The sequence below is a fragment of the Anoplophora glabripennis genome, unplaced genomic scaffold (genome assembly GCF_000390285.2).
Source record: "Anoplophora glabripennis isolate ALB-LARVAE unplaced genomic scaffold, Agla_2.0 scaffold14, whole genome shotgun sequence".
Lineage (NCBI taxonomy): Eukaryota > Metazoa > Arthropoda > Insecta > Coleoptera > Cerambycidae > Anoplophora > Anoplophora glabripennis.
The window spans coordinates 1,990,411-2,015,994 of NW_019416352.1; the positions used below are offsets into that span (position 1 = coordinate 1,990,411).

The following is a 25,584-nucleotide window of genomic DNA, read 5'->3' on the forward strand; positions in this document are numbered from 1 at the left end:
CACTAAGATTTATAAGCTAAACATAGTGCTCAAAAAAATAGTAAGTGATTTTGAAAAATCAAAACAATTGACTGTTGCATTTCGAAGATAAATTTGTTGTTTTTTAGTTGGAACACGTAGTATATTTATAATTTTTGTATTCTCTTTTTTCTGATTATATTAATATGTATATGTCATAATGTATTAGCCTTTATAGTTGATTTTTGGTTTATTTAATGATCCCGCACATAGTCAAGATTGCCATGGAATCAATGCGGGGGGTATATGTTCAGTTTAGAAAACGAGTCTATTAAGGAGGTATATCGGGGTCCGAGGGAAGTGAGGAGCGCAGGGGGGTCCTATGCTTTTCTTATGGAACTAAAACGCGCTGCCAATTTGAAAAAATTAAATTCTATTGAAATTATTTGCGTTAAACATTATCTATATAGCAAAGAAATCTACTCATATGGATATAGCTACATATTGACTAATTAACAATAAAAATATCATAAGTAGTTTTAAATTATATTTAATGAACGCATAAAGACCATGTAGATGTGGCAACAGCGCTAATAATTGACTAGCAGTTGTACACACTGCGAACCTACAGACCTCGGATATCAGAGATATTGCGCGTCAAATTCGGGTAAACATGCGTCCGCGTTCAAAAATGTTTTGTGTGTAAACTATGTAAACTCCAAGTCAAAGAAAATGTTGGATGCAATTTTGAAGGTTCTGTGATAGAAATTACATTATTACTCACTGTTCGTGTTTTTTATCTCTATTTTAGTAATGTTACAAAAGTTTTGCAACTATAACTATTTTTTTAGATATAAAGTTTGCTGAGAAATATTTATGTTCCTTTGTTATTCCGTACAAATGCTTTTATCTCAAGTATTACTAATTATATTAATCAAGTGAAGAAAACTTTATGTAACCCTAAATATTGCTGGGTAATGATTACGATGTTTTTATAAACCATTAAATATATTAAAAGGATTTATCAACTGTACTTTTATTCCAATAAGTATATCACAGCTTCCGTCTTTTTTAATTAATCTAGTTTTTTAAAAACATTACAAAAGTTATCTGTTGTGGATAATTTATTGTTGATAACAATGTACATGAGATTTAGGAAAAATGTATATGTTTGAAATCAATTTCGTTTTTATCATGTTTCAAATGTATTCCCTCCTTGTTGTCAGGTGATTGCGACGTTGCCACATTAATCCTAAAGTCAGATAGAAATGCAATTATTGATTTCTGTTTCTAATTAATACAGCTGTTCTATGTTCAAAACTTACATTAGTTTTACATCAAAAATAAGATAATACTGTGTACTTATGGAATAGTTTTGTTTCAAAATTTCTACATTTTTTTCTCAGTTATGGGCAAAAAAAGAGCCGCACCGTCCATCTTCGCCATATAAATCTATGTTAAAATGAATAACTTTCAACAACAATATCTCAAAATCTATATTCAAAAAAAATTTCAAAAAAATATGACGCACAGAGGGAGCACTGGGTAATATGCTATATAAATTTCAAGTACATCTGTGCATTTGAGTAAACCCGATATACCTCCCTAAGAACACAACTTTATTATAAAACGTGTTTTATAATACCTTTATCCTAATCTAGACAAAGGACAAATTTTACAGTCAAGTTTTTTATAATTCTTTTCATTGTAGTATTAACTTTGTACAATATTTTTTCCTTTAATTTATATATCTAAGCTTTTTTGTTTGCTTTATCTTTCAAAGTCCTTCATATCATAAGAAAATTTCGTAAAACTTTAGTCTTTACCATTTTTTTTAGATAGGAAGATAAAAAATATTTGATGATGAGAGTAACTCCGTACATTTTATCAAAAGACAAAAATAATTATACTAAAACATAAATTAGTTTTACTATAAGTAACGTATGCCTATCCGTACCAATATTAGTTAATATTTAATCAATCATGCAAAAAAAAATATTAACTTTTTAAAAACACTAATTTTTTTTAATGTACAACGCTTCTTGATCTGAACTGATGACATACAAAAAAATATAATGGTTTTAAAGTAACATGTCGTCAAGATATATGAAAAACTATCGACTTTTACAAAATTATGTTCCATTGTACTTTCGCCCTCTCATAAAAAAAATAATCTCACATAAAATTACAGCTTACGTGGGTATAATTTTAGAACAATTTTCTTACCACTAAATTCTAGCGGGAATACTTTATTCTGTAACTTTAAATTTCATTTGAGTTTAGTATTTTTGAGGTAATGAATTTGTCCCATTCTTTTGGACCATCTTGTATAAATCGGCATGAAATAAATCGGTATAGTTTTAAAAATGCACAACTAGAAGTGATAAGTGGAATATTTATACAATTAAAACTATTTTTAAACTAAATTTGTTTATATAACACCACTGTGCTCAAAATATCCAATGTACCTGAATATTTGGCAAAAAATTTGTTTCAGTACGTAGGTACAGCACAGAAAGACGTCTCTATATTTACGTCTAAATTTACAATCTAGACCTTGCTTTAAACGTCTGAATGTTGTTCAGATCTTTCTGCAAAATCTTATCACTATATTACTTTTTGGATATTATCATTCTACATATCATAAAGTGGAATAAAATGTCTACTAATAATTTTTTTACGTTCACACTCTAATTCGACTCGATTAGAAATTTCTTATAGCCCTGATTAACAGAAGCGCCGCGTCGGTTGGTAACAAATAGAGCCTCTATTTAAGGTCTAGGACTATTTTGACAACATGTAAGTTTATCGCAATATGTTCTAAATGGTACCTAAAACAGACTTCCTAAACGAAGAACCTTATCGGACATGTACACGGATCTATAAATGAAAAAAGTAACGTCATTGGAGCTAATCTCTAAAAGAATTTTGTAGGTTATCTCGTTCGTTAGCACTGTTGAAATATTTAACAAATGATGAAATAACTTTGATTAAAATGAAGGTCAAGGTGTCCTTTAGATTTTATGTAATTCGCATTATCGCCACGTCAGTATCGATAAAATCATTGTTTATACAAATTATCACAAATTTTTCCATGTTGACGTGTTAGGCTTTTCAGATCGCAGTGTTATTCAACTGAGTATTTTGTGGCAAACATATGTCAAAATTCATTATAACCGATAAATAATAGCAATAAAATTAAGCGTATGTAATTCGGAACATGTGAGATTTAGACGCGATCTCATGATTTCCAAAAAGCTCCTTACTTCAAGAAGTTAAACTAAGTCCTCGAGATAAACAAATTGACAACTGGCATATTTTGAATTTTTTAATCTCATATTATCTTGACTTATACTTGAAGAAATGTCACAATTTGGTTCAAAAGTAGGTAATAAAAAGATCTGGAAGATTTGTATCTATTACACTTTAAAGGAATGTACCAGGTCTGTTCAGAAAATAACCGAAGTTTATTTTTTAAACTTTACTATTAATTTTCCAAATGTCCGTCACTGGCTGCAAAAAAGTCTCGATATTATATATTTTGTGGAAACTTGACTCAATATACCTAACGTACTTAAAATTTAGTTCAAATACGTTTGTTATTTCAGAAGATATTTACAGTAAATGAATTTTTTTAATTTTTAATTATTATCAACACCCTCGAAAATGATTGATATTTCTAAATAAGTATGTGATAAAGTGCTATTATTTTTCGTTGTCCTATCTGCTCCCGATGTCTCATAGATTAAAACTGAGACACCCTGTATGTAAAAGATTTCAAACAAACATTTTTTCAAAAAAATCTTATTACATGAAATAAAACAATGTTTTTCGATACCAGAAATCCAGATATGCAAAATATATCTAACCTCAAGATTCCTAACAATACTAATACAAAAACATTTACCTGATATATTGACATTGATAAATAATGCAATCATTCAAAGAAATGTCCTGTATTCTAGTTGTTCTATTACCACCCTTAACAAAGACTAATCACGTAAAAAACAGCTGCTATAAAGAATTATCACGAATGGAATTAATAAATATTAATAGGACAAAATTAAACATGAAAGACACAAAACTTTTAGAAAAAATTACATTTGTTAAGTTTTTAATTATGTTTAGATTACTGTGAATTTTTTTTACCCAACCTGTATTTCCAGTGTTTATTAGATTTAAAAAATGCATATTTTATTATTATCTCTCTCATTTTTACTCTACTGTAAATACATATAAGCTCAATATTTAGTATCATATAGTATACATAGTTTTTATTTTGCATAATTATTACTGATCGTTTACTGGGTGCTAATTTGATTTAAAAAACGTTTTGATTTTTTTTATAATGTTCACAATTGCTACATAATCGTCTAAAAAATTATCATTTTTTACCGCGGTTTCCACCTTGGTTTCAAAAGCCAATTTAAAAATTAATTACTAAAAGTTGTATAGCCGCCAATCAGTAGTTGTATTTTCTTCTGCAAATCTCGAAAACCGCGTTCTCTATAGCTCACAAATCGTTTCTACGAGATTTAATGAGTAAAAAAACGGTTTTCTTTAAAACTAACCAAAAATCTTTTCCATATATTAGAAAAAATCTATATTTTTTACCATTGTAAATATTACAAGAAAAAAATATTTCAAATAAAATGTTACAAATAAAATACAAAAAAGAATTACAAATACAAATACAAATTATTATATTACAAATACAAATACAAAAACAAAAAATATTACAAATAAAAAATCCGAAAAATAATTTATTTTTTTTTAATGTTCTTTTTTCGATATTTTACGTTTTTTGATGAGAAAAAATTGATTTTTGCGAAAAAAACATTTTTAATTTAAAAAAATATGCAAAATCATTTAATTGATTTTTAGCAAAAATGACAATTTTTATTGTTCGGATCACTGTGAAAAAAAATCGCAGCAATTTGAATCATTGACGATTTCTTTGAGATAGTTTGAGATAGTCTATTCATTATTAAAGTTTTTTTATTTCCTTTTTTATTCAAGTTTCATAGATCTGCTTAAATTTTTTGTACAATCATTAGTTCCGGGGTATGTAATTATCAAAGCCAAAGGTATTTTTTTTTGAACGATGATAACGATCCTAAAAATCTCTTGAACAACTCAAATTGAAGAGGAAAAATAAAATTAAAAGAGAGGTGGAATTGACAAAAAAAAAATATTAAAGACCGTGGACTTTTTCAAAGGGAAGCAAAATTTAAAAAAAATTGAGCTGGGTTTCTCAAGATTCCTTAGAGGTTGTCAACGATACAAATGTTTTACTTCAAGATCTTGAAACCAGAAACTTCAAGCTTCAATTTCCTCTTTTTTTATTGCTCTACAACCATTTTTCACAGAGTTACAGCTTTTTGAAACACCTAAAAATTTGAATTTTTTTTATCTTTTAATTTTTGTGACTAGTGTATTTTTGCGAACACTTTCCGAAACAATAACTCGAGACCCCGGAGCCTCGAGGATTCGACGCCTATGAAACAACATCCGCAGCACGTGGCCGATATTTTTCTGTCAAACCGGTGTGCTTATTTTTCGTCTCGTTAGACCTGCATAATTTTACATACATTTCCCGGCCTTCCCCAAGGACGACCCGACCTTTCGGCCATTGTTATTGCAAAAGCAGGAAAAATTCGCGGTCTTATTAAAAACCATTCCGCAAAATTAATTTCGTGATTGGCCGGACGCCAGACAAATTCATCTTTCTAATCCGAAACCGTAACCTTAGTTGTTGACTGTTTTTTCGTGAAGGTCTTTTAGCTGTTACGCGGATCGAAATAAAAGTGCTGTCATCTCGCGAGAGGCTGGCGTTTGTTGCATAACGAGGAAATGCAGATTACTCAGATGCCAAGTGGCATGCATGAATAAATTAGGAAGTAAATAGATTTCGGTTAACGGGAGCAAAACGCACGCCGTATCGGTTTGCGTAGCGTTTGTTGAAGTGAGAGATTGTTATGTTTTTGTCCGTTTATCCTTGATAAGGAAGGATAAAAGAGTGTCGAAGGCTGCTTGCAGTTCGTTAGGTAGCACAAAAATTGCGAAATAAAAAGTTTACCAACAATGCAATGCAAGATATATACAGGGTGATTCACTATATCTTGACCCCCATTTAACTTTTTTGTTTTTAGAGTTATAAAAAAAATGTGAAATACAAAAGTTACACGATTCTTTATGAATTTTTCGAAATTGATAGTAGAAAAACAAATGAAGTCGAAACAAAATGACCGCGGATGTTAACTTTGTTAATTTAAATGAACACCCTGTAAGTTAACATCCACGGCTATTTAGTTTCAACTTCATTTGTTTTTTTAATATAATTTTCGAAATGTTCATAAAAAATCGTGCAACTTTTGTTTTTCGCATTTTTTTGTAACTTTAAGAACAAAAAAGTTAAAAGTCAAAATATAGTGAATCACCCTGTACATGGTGTTCTGTTATAAAGTACATAAACTTTAAGGGCACATATCTCTGACAAAAATAAGGAAACATCTAAGACAAAGGTTTTAAATTTTTTTAATACGGCTGAATATCGATGCAGGAATTTTTACATTTAATACTTACAAAACTAGACTAGTAATTCTGCAATTCAATGATCAGTGGCGTAGATATACGGTCATTTTTTAAAGCCTTTACTCTTTGAAATATTTACGAAAAAAAAATGTTGTAGAATTTTCGAATTTTCTTAAACCGTTTATATACAGGATGTCTTTTAAATTGATGGCATAACTTTAAGGTTGTATTGCTTGAAGGTTTGCGAAATTCAGGGCATTGAACGGTTGAACTTGAAAAAATATCATATGTTTTCCAGATACATCTGAAGATGGATTGATGAAACTTGGATTGGTGGTTTAACTAATTAAACTTAACAATTGACTGAACTGACAGACATATATTAACTAATGGCTGATTTACCAGTCAGGTAGTTATTGAAAATTATGTTCATTTAATTGTATTATTTTTAAATTGGCTTATCGAAAGTAACTCCAAAACTGTTCCTTTCACGAAAAACATTTATAAGAATTTTCTCTTTCAAATACAATTCAGAAAAATAATCGTCAAAGCTCTAATAGGGGTCATTGCCGCAGCAAAAAATTTAGTAATCTACGGAATAACCTAGGAGCAATGTTATTGTCAATATATTTTTTGACTTTTGATGGTTACACTGTATTTGAAATGCAATTTTGCACAAAAGGTTTACACCTATACATTTTTGTAAATCGAATAGTTTTAGCAGTATTTTAAATGTGTGAAATCGAATAAATTGAAATAAAATAGAATGCACAAAACTAGTTTGTAAAAAAAATTAATGCCATAGAAATTCTGAGATTTTCAATTTTGTGTACAAATTTCGTGAATTATTGTGAAATAATAAAGTTAACATAAAAATATAAATAAGTGAACCAGTTTTGATTTACAAAAATAATAACAAATACACAAAACATTACCAATTTTGTAAACATAGACGTTGATAGAATACGAATAAATAAAAAAAATCACAAAACTTTGAAGGTTAGGTTTAGCCAAGTTATAAATGAAATTAGAGATAAAAATTTCTGAAAGAGAAAAAGTGTAGTCTATAAAAGAGAGCACAGTTATGTTTTCAATTTGGTGGCGAGCACTTCGACTATCAAAGCAAGCTAGTTTTCACAGTTTTCTTTTATTATATTTTTTATACAGGGTTATCCAAAAGTCCCGGTACGAAAGAAGAACTTTCGAAGAAAGCATTTTAGGAAAAAATGTTTCAGACAAACGGGTAAAGATTTTTCTCTGGCTATCTGATGGTGACCTTGGATTTGACCTTGACTTTGACCTTCAAGGTCATTTGAAGGTCAAGGTAAGTTTTAAATGGAAACCCCTATTTTTTATTGCGAATTTGGAAAGAGCAGGAAATTTTACGTCCATAATTGGCCTTGACCATGATTTTGACAATGACCTTCAAGGTCAAATGTGGGTCGACATACAAAAGTCCCGGTACGGCAGAACTTTTGAAGAATGCATTTTTGGAAAATATGTTTCAGACAAAAGTGTAAGGATTTTTCCCTGACTATCTGATGATGACCTTGGATTTGACCGTGACTTTGACCTTCAAATTAATTGTCCCACATTTGACCTTGAAGGTCATGCTCAAAGTCATGGTCAAGACCATATTTGGATGTGAAATTTCCTGCTCTTTCCAAATCTGCAATAAAAAATAGGGGATCCTATTTAAAAAACTTAACTTGACCTTCAAATGACCTTAAAGGTCAAAGTCAATGTCAAATCCAAAGTCACCATCAGATAGCCAGGGAAAAATCCGTACTTTTGTCTGCAACATTTTTTCCTAAAATGCATTCTTCGAAAAGTTTTTCTGCCGTACCGGAACTTTTGGATAACCCTCTGTATTCATACTCTATCAGAGTTCACCAAGTACCATGTTTTCATATACATATTCTTATGTCTAATTTATGTTTATTTTTTATTTTTTGTGCATCTCAATTTTATTGAGACTTAGTTATTTTTTGCGTTGAAAGCTTCTGGAGTATATAATCAGACTCGCACTCAAAATAATCAATAAAGTTAGAAATATCTAATACCCGAGGTAAATAACGTTGAATAGAATAACATTCATTCATGAAATGGAATAATATATACCCACCTAATAACTTTCCTTCATGCTGTATAAGTTTTATTAAAAGGAAAAAATTTTACATACCACCTACAGCCCAATAAAAAGTTAATTTTTTCCAATTTGTGAGAAGGCCTTGCTGCCCACTATCAATTTCTTTACTTATGACTTTGTTGTAATATATGAAAATGATATATCAATGTTGTTATTAACTTTTTTTAGTCGTAGTACGGTAAGAACAATGTAAAATCTAAAAACAAGACATTCGACATTAATTGGCGCCTAAGTAAATTCTAGTTTTTCTTCAAGAATTGTTCTTTTTTATTATACATTATATAAAATACAGCTCAAATAATATAACAAAAGAATACATTTTATAATGTATGTTTTCAACATTAGTAAAATAATCAAGTTGACTTCACCCACATGCCTTGAAAATTATTTCAGAGTAAATAATTTCTATCTACCTAACTCTTCGTCAGCGTAATTTTAAGTATAAGTGTAGATAACACTATAAATTATGTTCTATACCTACCTAATGAATTAATACATTTTTAAAATAGAATAGTCATTTAAAAAATATATTAATTAAATGCAAATTCCTCCTAGTGCCACACCTGTCTTCAAAAACCGACATAATCAAAGCATCTTCAATCCGATAGGCGGCTAGCATCTGACGTCACACGTATGACAAACAAACAACGTACCGAAGAGGACCGATCCCGCGACCTAGGTGACCCTTCGTCTTCGTAGTCAAAATAGTTGTTGCCGGTCGTCGACCTTCTCCTGTGTTTTTGAGGAAAAGGCAGTGTTTTGTGATGTGTCATGTACTGTTGAATTAAGTTGGCATGTGGATGTGGCAGCAAATTAACTTGTTTATTAATTTAAAAACAATTACAAAGTAAGGTTGTTTTGTTACAGTGTATGCAGTTCATTTATATACAAAGATGCAGAGGCCATTTTGTGTAAGATAAGTCAAGAACTAAATCAAGTTTAAAAACCGTTCGATTTTGAGAAAAAACTCAAAAGTTTGAGTATTAATATCTTTAATCCTAGTTGATCAGTCCTTTTCGAATTATTATATATAACAAATATCTACACAAATTAGTCTTGCCTAAAGTTTGAGCAGTTTCTTGAATGGGGATATTTAGTTACAGCAACTTTTTCATTGTAACGACATTTCTCCAGGCGCAGGCGGCGCAATTATTAATGAACTTTGATTAAACATAACTCGGAAATTATGCGGTAAAATGCCCTGAAATTTTGCAAAAGTATCGATCAGGTGCATAATCATGAATCTGAAAGTTTCATGATTATCTTGAATAGTGTTTGTTTAGGTGATGGTGATACCTAACTAAACAATTGGATTATCTTGATAGAATAAAAATGTAATACCACCTAATTCTAAATATTTCAAAGAGAATTAGGTACTCAATTAAATATAGGTACCTACAATAATTTTTATTAGAATTTATTTAATTAAATTTATGAAAAATAAGTATGTAGGTAATTCCTTTCAAAATGAGGTTTAGCCTCTAGCATGGACTTTATTGGCACCTTGTATTCTGATTCTACTTCAACACCTGCTCCTTGGAGGGCCACTCGTTAATTATCGTATTCTTTTATACACGAGTACATCTGTATGTTTTGAGGTCAATTTTGAATGACCGAAGTTAACACATCTGTTATTTTTTTATCATGTCATAACCTTGAGAAAAATACTTTGTTCTGTACATACCTACACTTGTCATGTTCCATTGTAAATATTTTTTTGGAAGCTTATCTAATGTAACAGATATATTACTGCCACGTAGCTTAGCCTTTATTAGTCTAACCTATCTAGCCTATATTAATTATTTTAATTAATTTATGTATTTCTTTGTCTTTACAAGATATTACTAAAAAGTTAATCTACTTAAAATGGGTATTTAAAAAACTGATTTCACATATCAATTTAAGAAGAAAACATATAAGTAAAATGTCCCTTTTTTGACGTTTTTGATGTAAATGATTTTCTGCCTCAGACAACATTTTTTAGTCAAAATTAAAATTTTACTCCTCATTGTTTTGAAAAAATAAAACGTGACTGATTTTTCAAATGCTTTATACTCGTTTTTGGTGGCTATGGAAAAAAACAAAAAAAAATAGTGAAATAAAACCTTGTGCCAAAAGTATTATTTTTATGAAGCTGACAGTGGCGGCTCATGAAAATAAAGGTGGTCGTATTTTGGTAATATAAAGCTGTTTTTATATTTTTCTCAATATTGTGAATTTTCCTAACTTACAGAATTTTGATGTTAAGTTAGTATCAAATGGAAATTTAAATATACACGTTGTTTGGTAAGTCGATGCATTCCTTGCAGGAGATTATAGTACAAGTGATTTGTGATATATTTCCTTAATATACCATATTCCGAAAACGCTTAGTTTCTGATGTACAGGGTGATAAAGTTTTAATAAAAAAATACAAATTTATAAATAGTGCGGAAACCGCTCAGAATATTTTAATGAAATTTTACAAGCTTTGACAATTAACAACAATACATGTTTTGCCATAAAAATATTGTTTTTAATTTCAGCAGTGGCGTGCGCACAAGTACGGCTTTGGATATTTTTAAAGCAAAAAAATGATACGCCACTGATTTTTTTTAAATAAAAATTATTTTTCAATTCCTTGTTCAATTTGGAAAAGAAAAGGTACCTCGACTGTTTTTCTTATGACGTACCGTTTTCGATTAAAAAAAATTAAAATGGATTTATTGCATGGCGTAATCCGGTTACAATAATTTGAAAAATAGCAGAAATTATGCACTCAGCTTTTTTTTTGTACCAATTTTATTACAAAAAAATATTATTTCTCGCAGTTAAAAATTTTTTATCAGTTTTTAGATTCACTATTCACTATCTAAACAGAAATTAGCAAGTTGGCTGTGCACTCATTTTTGTTATTGTTTGACAACATTAATAATAGCTGTCACTTTGAGTGTTGGAGTGTGAAGCAGTTAATTGCATAATTTTTGCTATTTTTCAAATTTTATTATTGAAACCGAATTACGCCAGGCAGTAAATCGATTTTATTTTTTTTACTCGAAAACGGTGCGTCATAAGAAAAACAGTCAGATATCTTTTCTCTTCCAAATTGAACAAGGAATTCAAAAATAATTTTTATTTTAAGAAAAATCAGTGGCGTATCATTTTTTTTAACAATATTCAGACATGCCTGCGCGCACGTCACTGGTGAAACTGAAAACAATATTTTTATCGTAAAACGTGTATTGTTGTTAACTGTCAAAGCCTGTAAAATTTCATTAAAACATTGTGTGCGGTTTCCGCAATATTTATAAATTTGCATTTTTTTTATTCAAACTTTAACACTCTGTAGATCGGAAATTAAGAGTTTACAGAATATGGTATATTAAGGAAATATATCACAAATCACTTGTACTATAACCTCCTGCAAGAAATGCATCGACTTACCAAACACCCTGTATATAACAAAGAAAATTGAATTTTTACAAAGTTGAAAAAGTAACTGCTATATCTCAAGGTCGGCAAGTTCAAAAATTTTTCGTCAATCATTTTCTAAAAAACGGTACAGTCCCATACTTCATTATCAATTTAATTTTGACCAGTGGCCATTGGAAACTAATTTTGTTTAACCAAAAATTGTTTATTGAAAAGACAAATAAAAAATAATGACTGAATCACACATTGCAACAAGTTGTTAGCGTTTCGAAAACCAGTTTAGTTTTCTGAAAACAAAAACAGATATATAATATAGCGATAAGTATTTTGTATTTTTGTCTCTTTCCTTCAGGGTTAAATTTTTGGTTAGATAAAACCAGTTTCATAAAAATAACTGATCCTTTTAGGGCAAATGTTTATTTTATATATTTTTTTAATTTTTTCCGCAGGTGGCAAATAAATAATCTAAAATTATATTACAAACAAGTAACTAGAAAATAAAACGGGAATAAAATAACTGAAATAGTTGCGTTTTGATTCTGAACATGGTCATTTTGTACTGTTTCTTCAGATCTCTGTTTGTGAGTTACAATTTTTTACAGAAACAAATTTTGACATTAAAATCAGAACCATAAATCATTAGCAAAGTAGGTACCTAACTTATAACACTTATCTAAATATACATTATCAATTTTTTTTGTGTGAAAATGATCTTGAACACTGAATGATTTCAAATCAGTACCTACTTGACATAGGCATACAACAAGTAGCGTGATCTATTTTAGTTTGGGCCAGAAATGTGATTTAAATGAAACATTATTTGCGAAAGAACAATTAACCTGTTTATAAAAAGATATTGAATCAAATCCTCTACATGTGTCGTATTCAAATATTTTAAAATACTTAGGAAAAACCGTATGTAGTTTTGTACTTTATTATAAGCGTTGAAAAAATGAATTTAAATTGACAAACATCTATACGTAAATGTAAATTACTTAACCATTTGATTTCATACTTACCCTTCGCTTTTAAATGATGTTGTCCAGACAAGGAGATGTCATTCTTAATAAATATCACAGCATTAAAGTTGTTGCAGGCTGGTACAATATAATCACATATTTTTTTTCATTATGTAATAATTAAATAATATTTAATTTTATGCATTTTAAAATTTTTGTATTTTTTTCACTTTTATTCTTTTTTTGTAATATGTATATCTAAACTTTTTTTTTTTAAGTAAATAATTTATTCAATTGTATTTTTAGCATATTTTTTTCTATATTATCCGTACATCTTCCTGATGCCACTGATTTTTTATTTACTATCAAGTTTGGGTCGGGTCAGGAGGTTGGGGTGCGATGTATCACAGAAATCAAACAAAGACATTATTAATATCACCAAGACATGTTTATTCTGTCGGCCTCAACAAGCTCCCAATTTATAAACAAGTACATTTGCAAGTGGCGCGGACGTCAGCGTTGGGCAGGCGAGGGCCTAATAACCATGTCGAATCCCTTCGCCCCGCCGGCCGAGCGTCGCGTCCGCAGCCCGAAGAACATCAATGAAAACAATATTAACAATAGTGATAATAAAGTAAATACAACAACTGTCTATACCGCTGGATCTGCTGAAATCGGTTGAGGGCAGAAATTCCACGTCCTACAGGAGCGAGCAAGGAGACAAGCGTGGGGGGCGCCACGCGGGTGATTGGCCTCTAACCGGCCGTAGTACGATGGGGACGTCGCCACCCCCCTCAGTCTCACGGGTCTCCTCCCCAGCTCGCCCGACTATCTACAAGTAATGAGATGGTGGTGATACAAATAGGCGAAATGGTCTCGTGAACATGATTATGAGATGAGTCTCTACAAACTGAGATACGTAACACAAACTTATACATAAAAGTAACCTACAAATCAATTTATCACATATATTAAACAATAATATAATAAATTTATTACAATAGGATTGATTGGGTGCCGATGCCAGTTTTATCGATATAATTACCTAATCATAAATATTCATTTACATGGATCTATTTAAATTAGTGATTGTTTGAAACCTTAACTACAGAAATGGGACCAGGGCGGCGCGCCGGGGGGGTTGGTCCACTATGTACAGGGTGTGCTCGCCGCCCGGGCCATGGCGGAAGTAACTTTACATGAGAATGCGGGTTGGGCCCGCCCTACACTACAACATAACATGGGGCACACATCAACATACATGTTATATAGACAGATATTAGGACTGAATATACAGCAATATAAATTATTTGGTTTGTAATACGATTAAAGTGGCACCTAGATGTCTTTCGCGCGGGCGGCTAGCAAAGTCCCAGCCCGCGCGGCATGTGCACTCCACTTTGTACTAATCTCACGAGCACGGCGGACGCCGCAGCGATTACACCTCCAGCGTCACCACCTTCAGCGGCCTCGGCGACGGGGACGGCGACTTCTTGGAGAGATTGAGCGGCTGCTGGGAGTCGGCGATGTCCACCTGCAGCTCGACCATCTTGGGGATGGAAGTCAACAGCGTCGAGTGCGGACTGGCGGGTGACCTGGATTGCGGGGGGGCCGGCGACGTCGAGTGGGGCGACTGTGGGTGCAGGTACAGCCTGGAGTACTCCTGCGGCTGCGGGGGCGGCGTGTGACTGTTCTGCATCTGGTTCTGACGGGCGGTGGTGGTGATGACGCTCGTCGCCCAAGCGGGCTGCAGCAGCGTTCCGTTAGTTTTATAGGGACAGGCCGTGGGGGTGGCGGTCACCATGGGGGAGGCCGCATGCGTCTCGCCTCTCATGATGAAGTTATGGATGATGTCCGTCCTTTTCATCTGTTCGGCCGTCATCCTGGGACCTTCCATTAGGGACTTGGCTAGCATAGAATGAGAGCTAGAGAGGCTGGATTGCGGCGCAGACGTGAGCTGAGATTGCACTGGTTGCGGGGACATTATAATTGCGGGCTCGGCCTCGGCGGAGTCTTTGTTTCTTAACGCCCTGAATTTTTTATGTGGCTTGTAGGCCTCGTCCATCAATGAATTCGTGTCGTACAAGGGAGGAGCTTGCAGAACGCGTTTCAGCACTGGCATGTCTTCAACAATGTGGTGGTCCTCGACAGAGGATCGTGGACTGGAGCAGACTGAAGTTGGCTTGTCGACCTTTTCGGTTCCAGACTCGATGCCAGAATCACTGGGAGAATCTAATTTGCGAAATCTTGGATGGGAGACGTGAGGCCTGGAAACTGGAGTTATTGTCAACCCATTGTGGATTAGGTGTGATGTGGCGGCCAACTCGTCGTCTCCGGAGGATGTCGATCCCGAATTGGCTCTGTGCCTGTGTGGGCAAACCCCTCCAGCCAAGGTGGCGGCCAAGAGGGGGGCGTTGGTTACGTTTGAGCTGATATGGTGACCGATGGGTTGGTGATAGTCATGGATATTGGTCATTTCTGAGGAGCACATGGATTCTGTGCTGGAGACAGAGCCGAGTGGGGATTTCGCCTCGTCCATTGTAACGTCAGACGAAGAGGACCACGATGAAGCCGCAGGGCTTTTGCTGCTGCTCTCCTCTTCTAAGGGGGAATTCCACAGATGATGCTGTTGCTGCTGCATCATCTGCTGCTGCTCCGTCATCTTAAATGCGAGCAATTTCTCAGAATGCAAAGTGTTCAGCGTACGCAAATCTGGGATTTTCTTCATCAATTCGTCCAAGATATGAGGACGGCCGTTATGATTCTGGCTGACGACGACGTGCAGAGCAGCCTTTAGCTTGTTATGCATTTTTTCGATGAGTTCCGTATTTCTGAGACCGGGACGATCCGCGGCAATGACCACGACAGAGCAGAAGAGGCCTATTTCGGCATCTGACAATCTGAGAGCATTCATACGTTCCGCGAAATCGAACATACTGTCCATAAGGAACCGTGCGTTAGAACTGTTGTGAATCGAGTCTCGTTTGAGCACTTGTCCATTTAAACAAATCATACTGGAAGTTTGAGAGTCAAACATACACGCGAGGCGCACAAGCAACACTTCAAAAACACCAGCCTTCAGGAGGGTAACTTGATCATCCTGGGCCAACAGGGAAAACCCAGGAATGCGCTTGGCAAACTCGACTACGCCGCGGATGGCGGGCGAAAATCGTTTCGAGAAATCTTGCAATAATTCCTGTTGTCCAGTCAGAGGCTGGGGATTTGGGTTGAGAGGACATGCCTGGAAAAAAAAATTATATTTAGACGACTTCTGCGAGAGTAAGGTTTGGAATGCGCTAGATATTTTCGCGTTATCTGCCAAGTTAAAAATAACTTTTGTCAGTTTTGAGGGAAGGTTAAGAATAGTGACGCGACGAAGGTCAGGCGTGATTTTTTTACAATTAAAATAGAACCGTTTAATTACCTTCCGCATAATTAGATAGTTTCGCATTTGACCGGTGTCAAGTGCGTGTTAATTTTTGTTCAAAGCCTGATAAAAACTGCACGGGTGCGATTGAAAGAAGAGAGAGAGAGAGAAACACAGCGGAACCTTGAATATTTCCGCTTGTCCCTCTGCGTGCAAGGTCGCCCGGTCTGGCTATGTATGGCTTTGTTCGGGGTTCATTCGAATTTTGCCCCATTTTTTTCCGCCCTTTGGCTTCTTTGTACCGGATTACAAACCAAAATTAAGGAGTAATTATTTGTCACTGTGGCAGAAAACGGATATGCTAAGAAAAAGAAAGTAAACTTACCAGTGTCGGTGGACAGGCGGTGTAAGATGGATGATCTCTCGCGCGTTGTAGCATGGGTTCGACTTTGTCTCTGGTGAAGTCGCAGGTGTCAATGTGCGCCCTGACGACGGTGGCCAAAAGCCTTTGTTCATCTTCAAGTTCGGCTGTGACGGCTTTTTCCAAAGTGCGGGAATTGGAGCTCTGCTGCATGGCAGCCAGGATGCGGGCCTTTTCCCTTTTAGGTACACGACCGAACCTCACAGCTGTAAAAAAAAAGACACTAGGTTAATTTAAATATAGACGTGAAGGGTTTGCATAGTTTATGAGGGAGATCTTAAGGTGCCCAGGTGGCCCGTTAGGCGCGTGTCAGCTGCTCTACATCTGTCATAATCCGTTAAGGTATCGAAACCGGAGAAAGTAATAGGTCCGATGCGAAAAGATGATATGAACATGCGAGAGAAATTCGCTTGCTTTCACACAAATGAAAGTCTGTGGGTCAAGGAAAGTACGAATTTGAATACGGGTGAAAAAAAAAAAAAACGTCAAAGAGCCGGGCGTATTTGCGCACAAAAAAATCGAGACACCTACGTGCGTTGTGGTAGTTGACTACTCCGTTCAGGATCCCCTTGAGGATGGGTAACTCTTCGCCCATTTTGCACTTTTTAGCACTTTCACCTATCACATGTGCGCGTACTGCTGTATGTATCGGGCTGCTAGTGCGGAGCGCGCGACCTGGCATTCCCGAACTGAGTAAGTAGTAACGTGTAGTGGCGCGAACTCGACAGCGACAGGCGTAGCACCCACGGTCACGATTCCCCTCTCGCGGCGCCCCACTCGCGCCGTCAGCCTTTCCCCTCCATCACCCTTGAACTTGAGCTGCTGCGTCCGCGTCGCCGATCATGCTTTGACGCTAGCAGTGCCCGATAGCTGGAGGAGAGGCGGGGGAGGGCGCCAAGGTCGCCTCATGCCCCGATAGCACCGTCACCCACCGGCTAGGTGGGACCCGGGGCACCCCCTCGGCGCGCAGCCCCACAAACCGCGATATTGCGATTGTTACATGTTATCGCGAGGGATTATTTTTAGATTCCTCGGCGCGGTAAACAACCATTTCTAATTTACATAATATTTTGATAAATACGTGGAGGCGTATTGTTGGCTGCCTGAATATGGCGCAATGTTTTCGAGAAACTTTAAAAAATTCATAGATAGCCTCACGCTTTTCGAAATAATCTCCCAAGTAAATGAAATCGAGAGAAAACGACGGAGGATAATGTCAGCGCCGCCGGAGCGAGTGAATGGCGCTGGCTGCATGTGAAGTAGGTATGCAACAGCATGCCACATTAGCGTAGGAGGGCTATTGACACAGTCCGCTGATACGTTTAGCGCAAGCGTCCGTGAGCAGCATCGTACAGGTTTGTGGCGCTAGGCGCCGCCACCATCCGGCCCGCTGAATATTGATACGTGAATACATGCGTATTGCGAACCTCTTAAATCGCCGGATTTTAATACTACTATTAGTAGACAATAAAATATGAAAAAGACGAATTTCTCCTGCGGTTTTAATTACGGATTACGAAACCGCGACTTTCTCACGCGGAAGTCGAGCGGTGAGGAAAAATGCCAGACATGAAAGAGCGTTCGGCCGCTTTCATCGCACCCGATGATACATTCTTTAATTTAAATACCCCCTAATATCTCTAACACTTTCTCCGAATTAGTGTGTGTTCGAGCAAGGTAAAAGTGTCGGCCGGGGGGAAGAATAGTTAAATGATTTCCCAACAACGCCAGGCGGCGCGCGGTTGCATAAAGTGGGATGGTTGAATGAAGTAAAAGTGTACGCTGGATGTAGCACAACGATCTGGAGTTCAACAGTGGATGGCCTCAACACGGTTAGCGCCAGCAATGCAGCATTGTGCAACGATTGCGAGATATCGGAGTAACGGGCAGTGGTAACTTTCGAAAATGCCGCGACTCGGGGTAGTATGACCCAGTATTGTCGCCTGGGTCGTTCACCTCCAGCTCGGTGAACTTTCTCGATCGCTGCGCGCTGCAATTACAATTCGCACGCGGAGGTCGTTCACCCCGGGACCTGGACGACCTATATTTACCGAAATAATGACAGAACAATGGGCTGACTTACCGTCTCTGCTCATGCCGACGGCGATGCACTTCTTCAGCCTGCAGTACTGGCACCGGTTCCTGTTGATCCTCAGGATGGAGCACTGTTGGTTTTTGGTGCACGGCCTGTACTGGATCTTCTGCTGGATGCTGCGCCTGAAGAAGCCCTGTGAAGCACAATCGTTTTGTAGGCAATCGTCACTGTCGCACCCCGAGCTGCTGCTCTCGTCGACACTGGGGGCCTTGGGCCCCTGGGGCACTAAGGACTCGGTACAATTTAGCACAGCCATCATAATTCGCACGATATCTCGATAAACGCTCAATATTATCCGACTAATGAACGACTACCACATAATGTGGTAATAAAACCACTTTATATTGTTTACAAATACCAGCAATAAACACTTTTAATTCAGTGGGCGCTGCTTTGTGGCAATCACGACCAAACTGCGAGAAATTCAGGAGAGGACTGAGGCCTAGCGTTCGAGTTCGCCACAGTTAACCAGTTGACCCAGTTCCCGGTTGTTCACCCGCCGAAGTAAGCTCGCGAGGCCAGTTCACTGCGTGAAAGTGAGAGTTGTTGGTCTCTTTCCCACCCGCTAGCGTGCAACGGGCGCGAGAGAGAGAACCGGCGAGTTTCGTCACTCGCTATACATCAAGTGTGGTTGCCCCAATGCTAGTTCACAAGCCCCTTTGGCTAGTTTCTATTTTTTCAAAAATCCCCATCGGCCCGCCGCGGATTCGGTGCAGCTATGAATTTCAGTGCGTCCGCGAGAATTTCCCAAAAAAGGACCGAAGTGTTGCGTTTGTTTGGCGGCTACGGGAGAGATCGACAACCGCTAGGTCGATGACCCGCCAGCGAAACTGGTGCAATTCATAATTGCATCGAAATAAAAATGTAAGTAGTGTAACAAACAATACTGTATCATTGCTGTGGATTTTAAAAGGAATAGAAATTGCCGATGTGAGCGTACGAAAAACGCGCTTCTAGGTAAAAATAGACGAAATTTTATCGTACGCGTCGAGGAATGGGGCCACGGCAATTAACGAAACACAAACTGGTGCAGTGACACATAATCGGGTTACCTCTCCGGTCGCGTCATCATTTTTGCAAATTAGCGGGTGACTCGAGCGTTCACTGAACCATCAACAAGTCAGAGTAAACAGGAGTAGTGGATAATTGGCCGGTCAAAGACTCTTCGCACCTCGCGTAACCCGAATATGGGTTTCTCGAATATGTACGCGTGACGTCAGATGCCTACTGTCACTGTTACGTCAGCGGGGACGACCCGCTTATGCCAGCAGCAGGCCACAATGCGCCTCTGCAACTCCGATCGGTGTCAATGAACGATACTCGAACATTCTTTTGTTTCATAAATCTAATCGGCTGAAAACTACGCGAATTTCACAAGCGCCATGGTACACGATTGGGCAACGGCTTACTGCAATTAATGCCTGTTTGCATTCATAACACCTCGAAATCTGCGCCTGGTATTTCACAAAAGGGTACTGACCAGAAACGGATATTTTTTTTGCAAAAATCGAAGCAAGGAGCTTTTTAACGGCGTGTTTACTTTCTACTGTTTAACTAACGTAAACCAAATAAATGATTCTAGAACTTATTTTGTACGGATTGCGACATTCTTATCTTCTTAAGACTTCTTGAGCGTACGTATGTAGGTATGGTTTCGTACAATGTTTCAGGAAATGTATTATTTTTTACAAACGTTTCAGTAAAAAAACTTACTATGAAAATTTATAGCGACCTAAAATTTTTCAGTGGAAACAACACGCCATAAAAATTAATGTGCAAATATTTTTCCTCCGATATAAAGCTGGCCCCGAAATCGTAGCGCTTTTCTAATTCGGTAAACAGCCACAGCGCGTCCTAGTAAAAAAGCACGAAAGATCGTAAACAAAGAGGTTCCACATTAACGCTATCTAACTGGGTAACGGATATGTAATTATGAGCGTTGGAGAATCGGGGGTGCAGAAATATTGAGCTGGTCAGTGACTCGTAGCACCATTTCGCGCGTTATAATATAGCCTGGCAATAAGGCTTGCACCCACGTCTAAGGTCATCGCAGTACATCGAACCCGACGTGCAACCGAATTGTGTTTCTCGGAATCCGCCGATATTAGGCCCGACATAATCGGATCGCGTCAACGACACTCGCGGGGGTGGCGACGCCGCGTATTTTTCGGGCAATTAGGCCGAGGGGAGGCGAACGGTCCGAAACAAACGCAACAATTCGCTTTTGTTTTTTACTATGTCTAGTACCCGCGGGTCAACGTCCGTCGAACTAGGTTGTCGTACTCTGCGACCATTCGCATTGCATCACCAACGATAACGGTGAAGCTGGGCGCATGCGTCGGCAGAGTTCGTTGCCCCAATCCAACATTCCCGTATATTCTACAAAAGCTCACTATTTGGGCCATACCGACCTGGTTAATTTTATCTCTGGTGAGCAGCCTGTAATTTATAACAAATAGATTACAGATATTTACTCGCTGACCCCCATTTTTTTTTAAATGTCGGCCGTAACGTACCTACACGTATATGCACGCCACTCGAACGGAAAATGGGATTCACTAGTAAAAAGAAAGTTTATTATTTTTTTATAAACATGGCTGTTATGAGAAACTAAACGTTGCGTAATCGCTAATTGTGAGATAGTGAAGTATAAATTGTTTTTATTAGTAATCTTTTCGTCACCCCATTTCGACAGGTTCTGAAATCGTTACGAAACGGAAAAGACGGGCGAGCTCATTGTTAACAAACAGAATAATTAAAAAAATTGTCTAATTTTTATAAACTTCATATTTCCAGACCAATTCCAAATATATAAATGGTAAAATTAGGCAGATGGTAATATTTTGTTGCAAATAGTAGCAAGTACTTGTACAAGCGCCCATTTTATTTAATATTTTTTCCTGATAACCTTGATTTAAATAAATATTATACTTAAATGTGTTTTCCTCCTGTAAACAATACTATGAGTAATATTTATTTTGTTCTGTATGTTTGAAGTAACAGAATGTGAACGAATATTTTCCCAGTACGATTACAAATAAAAAACACTTATTGTTTATCTATTAATAATCTATTAGGTAGGTGAATTAGTAACACACTTATTTTTAAGCACTAATTTCTAACATTTTTTCAAATAAGAGGAAGTAAATTTTGCAACAAGTGCAATTGTTTTTTCGAAAAAAATGGATTGCATCTCGAGTAGGATTTTTTTTCTACTATGTATAATTTTATGTTTGATTTAATTTACATTATTCGCTTCCATACCAATTATTTTCAAAAACGCACTTTTCTATTGTTACTAAAATGGCATTTGTTAAGTAAATGTTATTTTTTTAATATTTTTATTGGAATTAAATGGACTGCTAGAAGGTCCACGCAAATTAACATTGTTCCGTGTTTTGACATCTTAATCATCGTTTTAATTGAGAGAACAGAAAAATTTAAAATATCCCACTTTCCGAATGTGTTACTGTTAAATTTTCGTCAAATTTGTTTCATCAAAATAGTGTGAAAACATCATTTTGATGTCTGATAAAATCGCCAAACTTTCCATTAATTGCTTCCTGTTTTCCAATTGAATGAAAGACGAGTAGAATTCACAACATTAGTCGAAAAGTAACTTTAAATAATTATTTTAATAATTCGACCAAATCAGTTTAACCAAAACAATTGAATGGTACGAAAAGTTAATTTTGATCAGACAAATTTAACGGAAGATAGCTTGACACGGGTCTTACAGATTTACTTATTCAATGTAACAAGCAAAAAGAGCACAAGTCACGTTAAAAAGTGTTGAGGCAGGTCCTTACATAACCGCTCAATAGTTTTAAAGTTTTTTCAGGCTACGCTTAAAAAGAAGCCTAATTGGTAGAGCATCGGTTATTTTTGTCCAACTCTGAAAGGATTGTGTCACGCGAAAGGATAATTTTGTGGATAATACCGAGGCACTTAACCGACATAATCCACCAGCACCACGCCAAAAATAATGGATTGTGTGTGTGTGTGTGCCCCGAGTGGCGCATTTCCTCGTTCAAGATCAGAGAGATAATCTTTCTGTTCTATAGTTAGCAAGTGCAACGTTCTGGCTAACTAATACCGTTACCCAGAGCGTACGAAAACGCCTAGTTCCGCGAGGGGCAGTGCGGTCGTTCAAAAATCGCGGTCGTTCACCTTCGCGCGCGCGCGCGGCGCCATCTATACGCGGCACCGCTCAACCTGCACCGGTAAACATTTTTTTCGCGGAATTCATAATTAGCGCTTGCAGAATTTCAATGTGAATGAACTTGTAGGTTGTGAATGTGGTGTGCTCTGGATGCGCCACTTTATTGGTAAACAATAAAGCTGCCAACGAGGATTGGTTCCAGGAAGAAAGCGGCAACAAGGGTCACATTTCTGCCGTTCGAAACTTGAACAAGCATTGTATATAAATACTTAATAAGTTTGTTAAGCAAAATTATTTGCTAGCGGTGGTTTTGTTGTTGCGTTTGCATCATGAAGCTTATTTTACGTTTTTGCAAAAGTACCATTTGTACTAAAGTCCCTAAGTGCTGATAAAGTACCACAATTAACTGTTATTCCGTCGCAAAGCCCTTATTTACTAATCTTGAAACAAAAATTTGAATTTACAACACATTTTTATTTTTATGTAAATAATTTGCACGTTTTGAACAATTTATTATGCAATTGTTCAATATTTTTATGTAAAACTCTGCAACAATTAAACTTTCATAGTTTTCTGATGTAAAAAACACAAATTGTATATTTATTAAATTGTCATTTTGAGGCAAACGAGAATAAGTTGTTGTTTATACTAAAGTCCCTAGATTAACAGTCATTTTGCCCTTTTGTATTAAGTGACTGTTAAATTTAAATTCTTGTAGCAATAAAATATTGGGTTATTACCAAACAAAATATGTAAAAACTAAATTATTGCAAAAAAAATAAACTTTCAAGATTGACAGTAGCGATTTTGCGGTAGAATTTGGTACTTAATCAATATAAGAACTTCAATTTTACTAAAGTGCCTGGTGCCTGAACTAAGTACCGATACCATTTTATGATTTTGAATATTCCGCTATTATTACGCTATTAGACGCTATTTATATGAAAATATAAAATATTATTGTTTCAAAGTTGATTATTATATTTCTAGACTGACAAGAGTGATGTTGCCACAAAATGGCAAGTGATTGATTCTTGTAGCAATAAAATATTGGGTTATTACCAAACAAAATATGTATAAACTAAATTATTGCAAAAAAAATAAACTTTCAAGATTGACAGTAGCGATTTTGCGGTAGAATTTGGTACTTAATCAATATAAGGACTTTAATTTTACTAAAGTGTCTGATGCCTCAACTAAGTACCGGTACCATTTTGTGATTTTGATTATTCCGCTATTATCTACATTATAAAATTAGACGCTATCTATATAAAAATATTAGTTTCGAGTATTTAACTTAAACGCACAAGTTTAAAATATGTCGATTTCGAAGTTGATTCTTATACTTCTAGCTAGACTGACAAGAGGGATGTTGCCACAAAATGGCAAGTGATTGTGGTATTCATTATCAACATAGGTACTTAGGAAATATGTATTAAAGTCCCTACACTATAGACTGATAAAGAACCGCATCAATGTTCTTGTTTGGATGAAAATGGCAGTTTAGCATATGTTAATTTGTGCTAGTTATATCAAAACACTATTAAAACTTAATTGCGATATTACAAATAGGAATATACAGGTATTGTGTAATAAACAGTTCGAAATATGTGAAAATTATTTAATTGACTAAAAATGTATAACAAATTCAAGCTTTTTATCAATATCAAGGGACTTTAATTTGTACCATTTGTCAATGACATCTTTACAAAATTTTTACAAAAAAAAAACAATTATGACATAAGGCATTGGCGAAATCGAAACTACCGAATATGAATTTACGTCCTTATTTTAAGGACGACTGGGATTTTATTAGAATTATTTAAGGGCCTAAATTTACTGAGTCTAAAGGGTAGAACGCCAAATTTTTTTTATATAACCCATAAAATCTACAATATTGATTGTCTTCTTTGGAAAACATGTCTAGGCTATATTAACGTTTGCACGGGCAAAACAAAGGGCGTTTTTTTGGCTTGCCGTTCTCCTGTCCCTTTATTGTAGAAGGCTTTTTAGCCGGAAACACTTGTTTCCACTAAACCCCTTTTAAGTTTTTTTTTTTTCATAAATCTGACCTGGACTAATAGATCCTCACAAACGCAATATGTTGGGGAAAAAATCAGGGCGGATGTTGCGAAACGCACCCTTTGTGTCCAACCCCTTCCCGAGCCGAAATTTCACACAAATGCGGATTCCACCCGGCCGAAAGGGTACCAACAGGTAAAATGGGAATTAATAACGGGGCGATCTCAGGTATCGCGAGCTATCCCAAATAAATTGCGTGAGCCATCTGCCCACGGCTAACAACCCTTCTCGATCGGCGAAGGGTGGATGGGATCGGAATTTTTTGCCAGGCGGTGACCCTTTCGCAAGATTTTTTCGTGGGGTGGAGGAGAGTCGGCGCAGGTGGTAGCGCGGGCGGCTTCGCGCAGGTACAGAGCGTCGACCTTGAGATGCCAGGCCGGGTTCATCACACTCTCCGAGGAGGCGAAGACAAAGACGGAGTCTGTTCGCAGGTACTCACGCACAGG

The 25,584-nt window shown here is 36.2% G+C and overlaps 1 protein-coding gene across 3 annotated transcripts in view; it reads right to left on the minus strand.

Annotated features, from left to right (window-relative positions):
* Positions 1-13,437: 13,437 nt before the first annotated feature.
* LOC108904060 (ecdysone-inducible protein E75) overlaps positions 13,438-25,584 on the minus strand; it is a 198,874-nt gene continuing 186,727 nt past the window's right edge. For 2 of the 3 annotated variants that reach the window (XM_018706445.2, XM_018706446.1), the window contains exons 3-5: positions 18,883-19,027; positions 16,764-17,005; positions 13,438-16,252 (exon numbers count right to left, since the gene is read on the minus strand). In XM_018706445.2, coding sequence (XP_018561961.1) covers positions 14,450-16,252; positions 16,764-17,005; positions 18,883-19,027 — 2,190 coding nt within the window. In that variant the 3' untranslated portion in view covers positions 13,438-14,449. Of the gene's footprint in view, positions 16,253-16,763; positions 17,006-17,330; positions 17,538-18,882; positions 19,028-25,584 lie in introns of those variants that run through there. The other variant, XM_018706447.2, reaches the window with a different exon arrangement.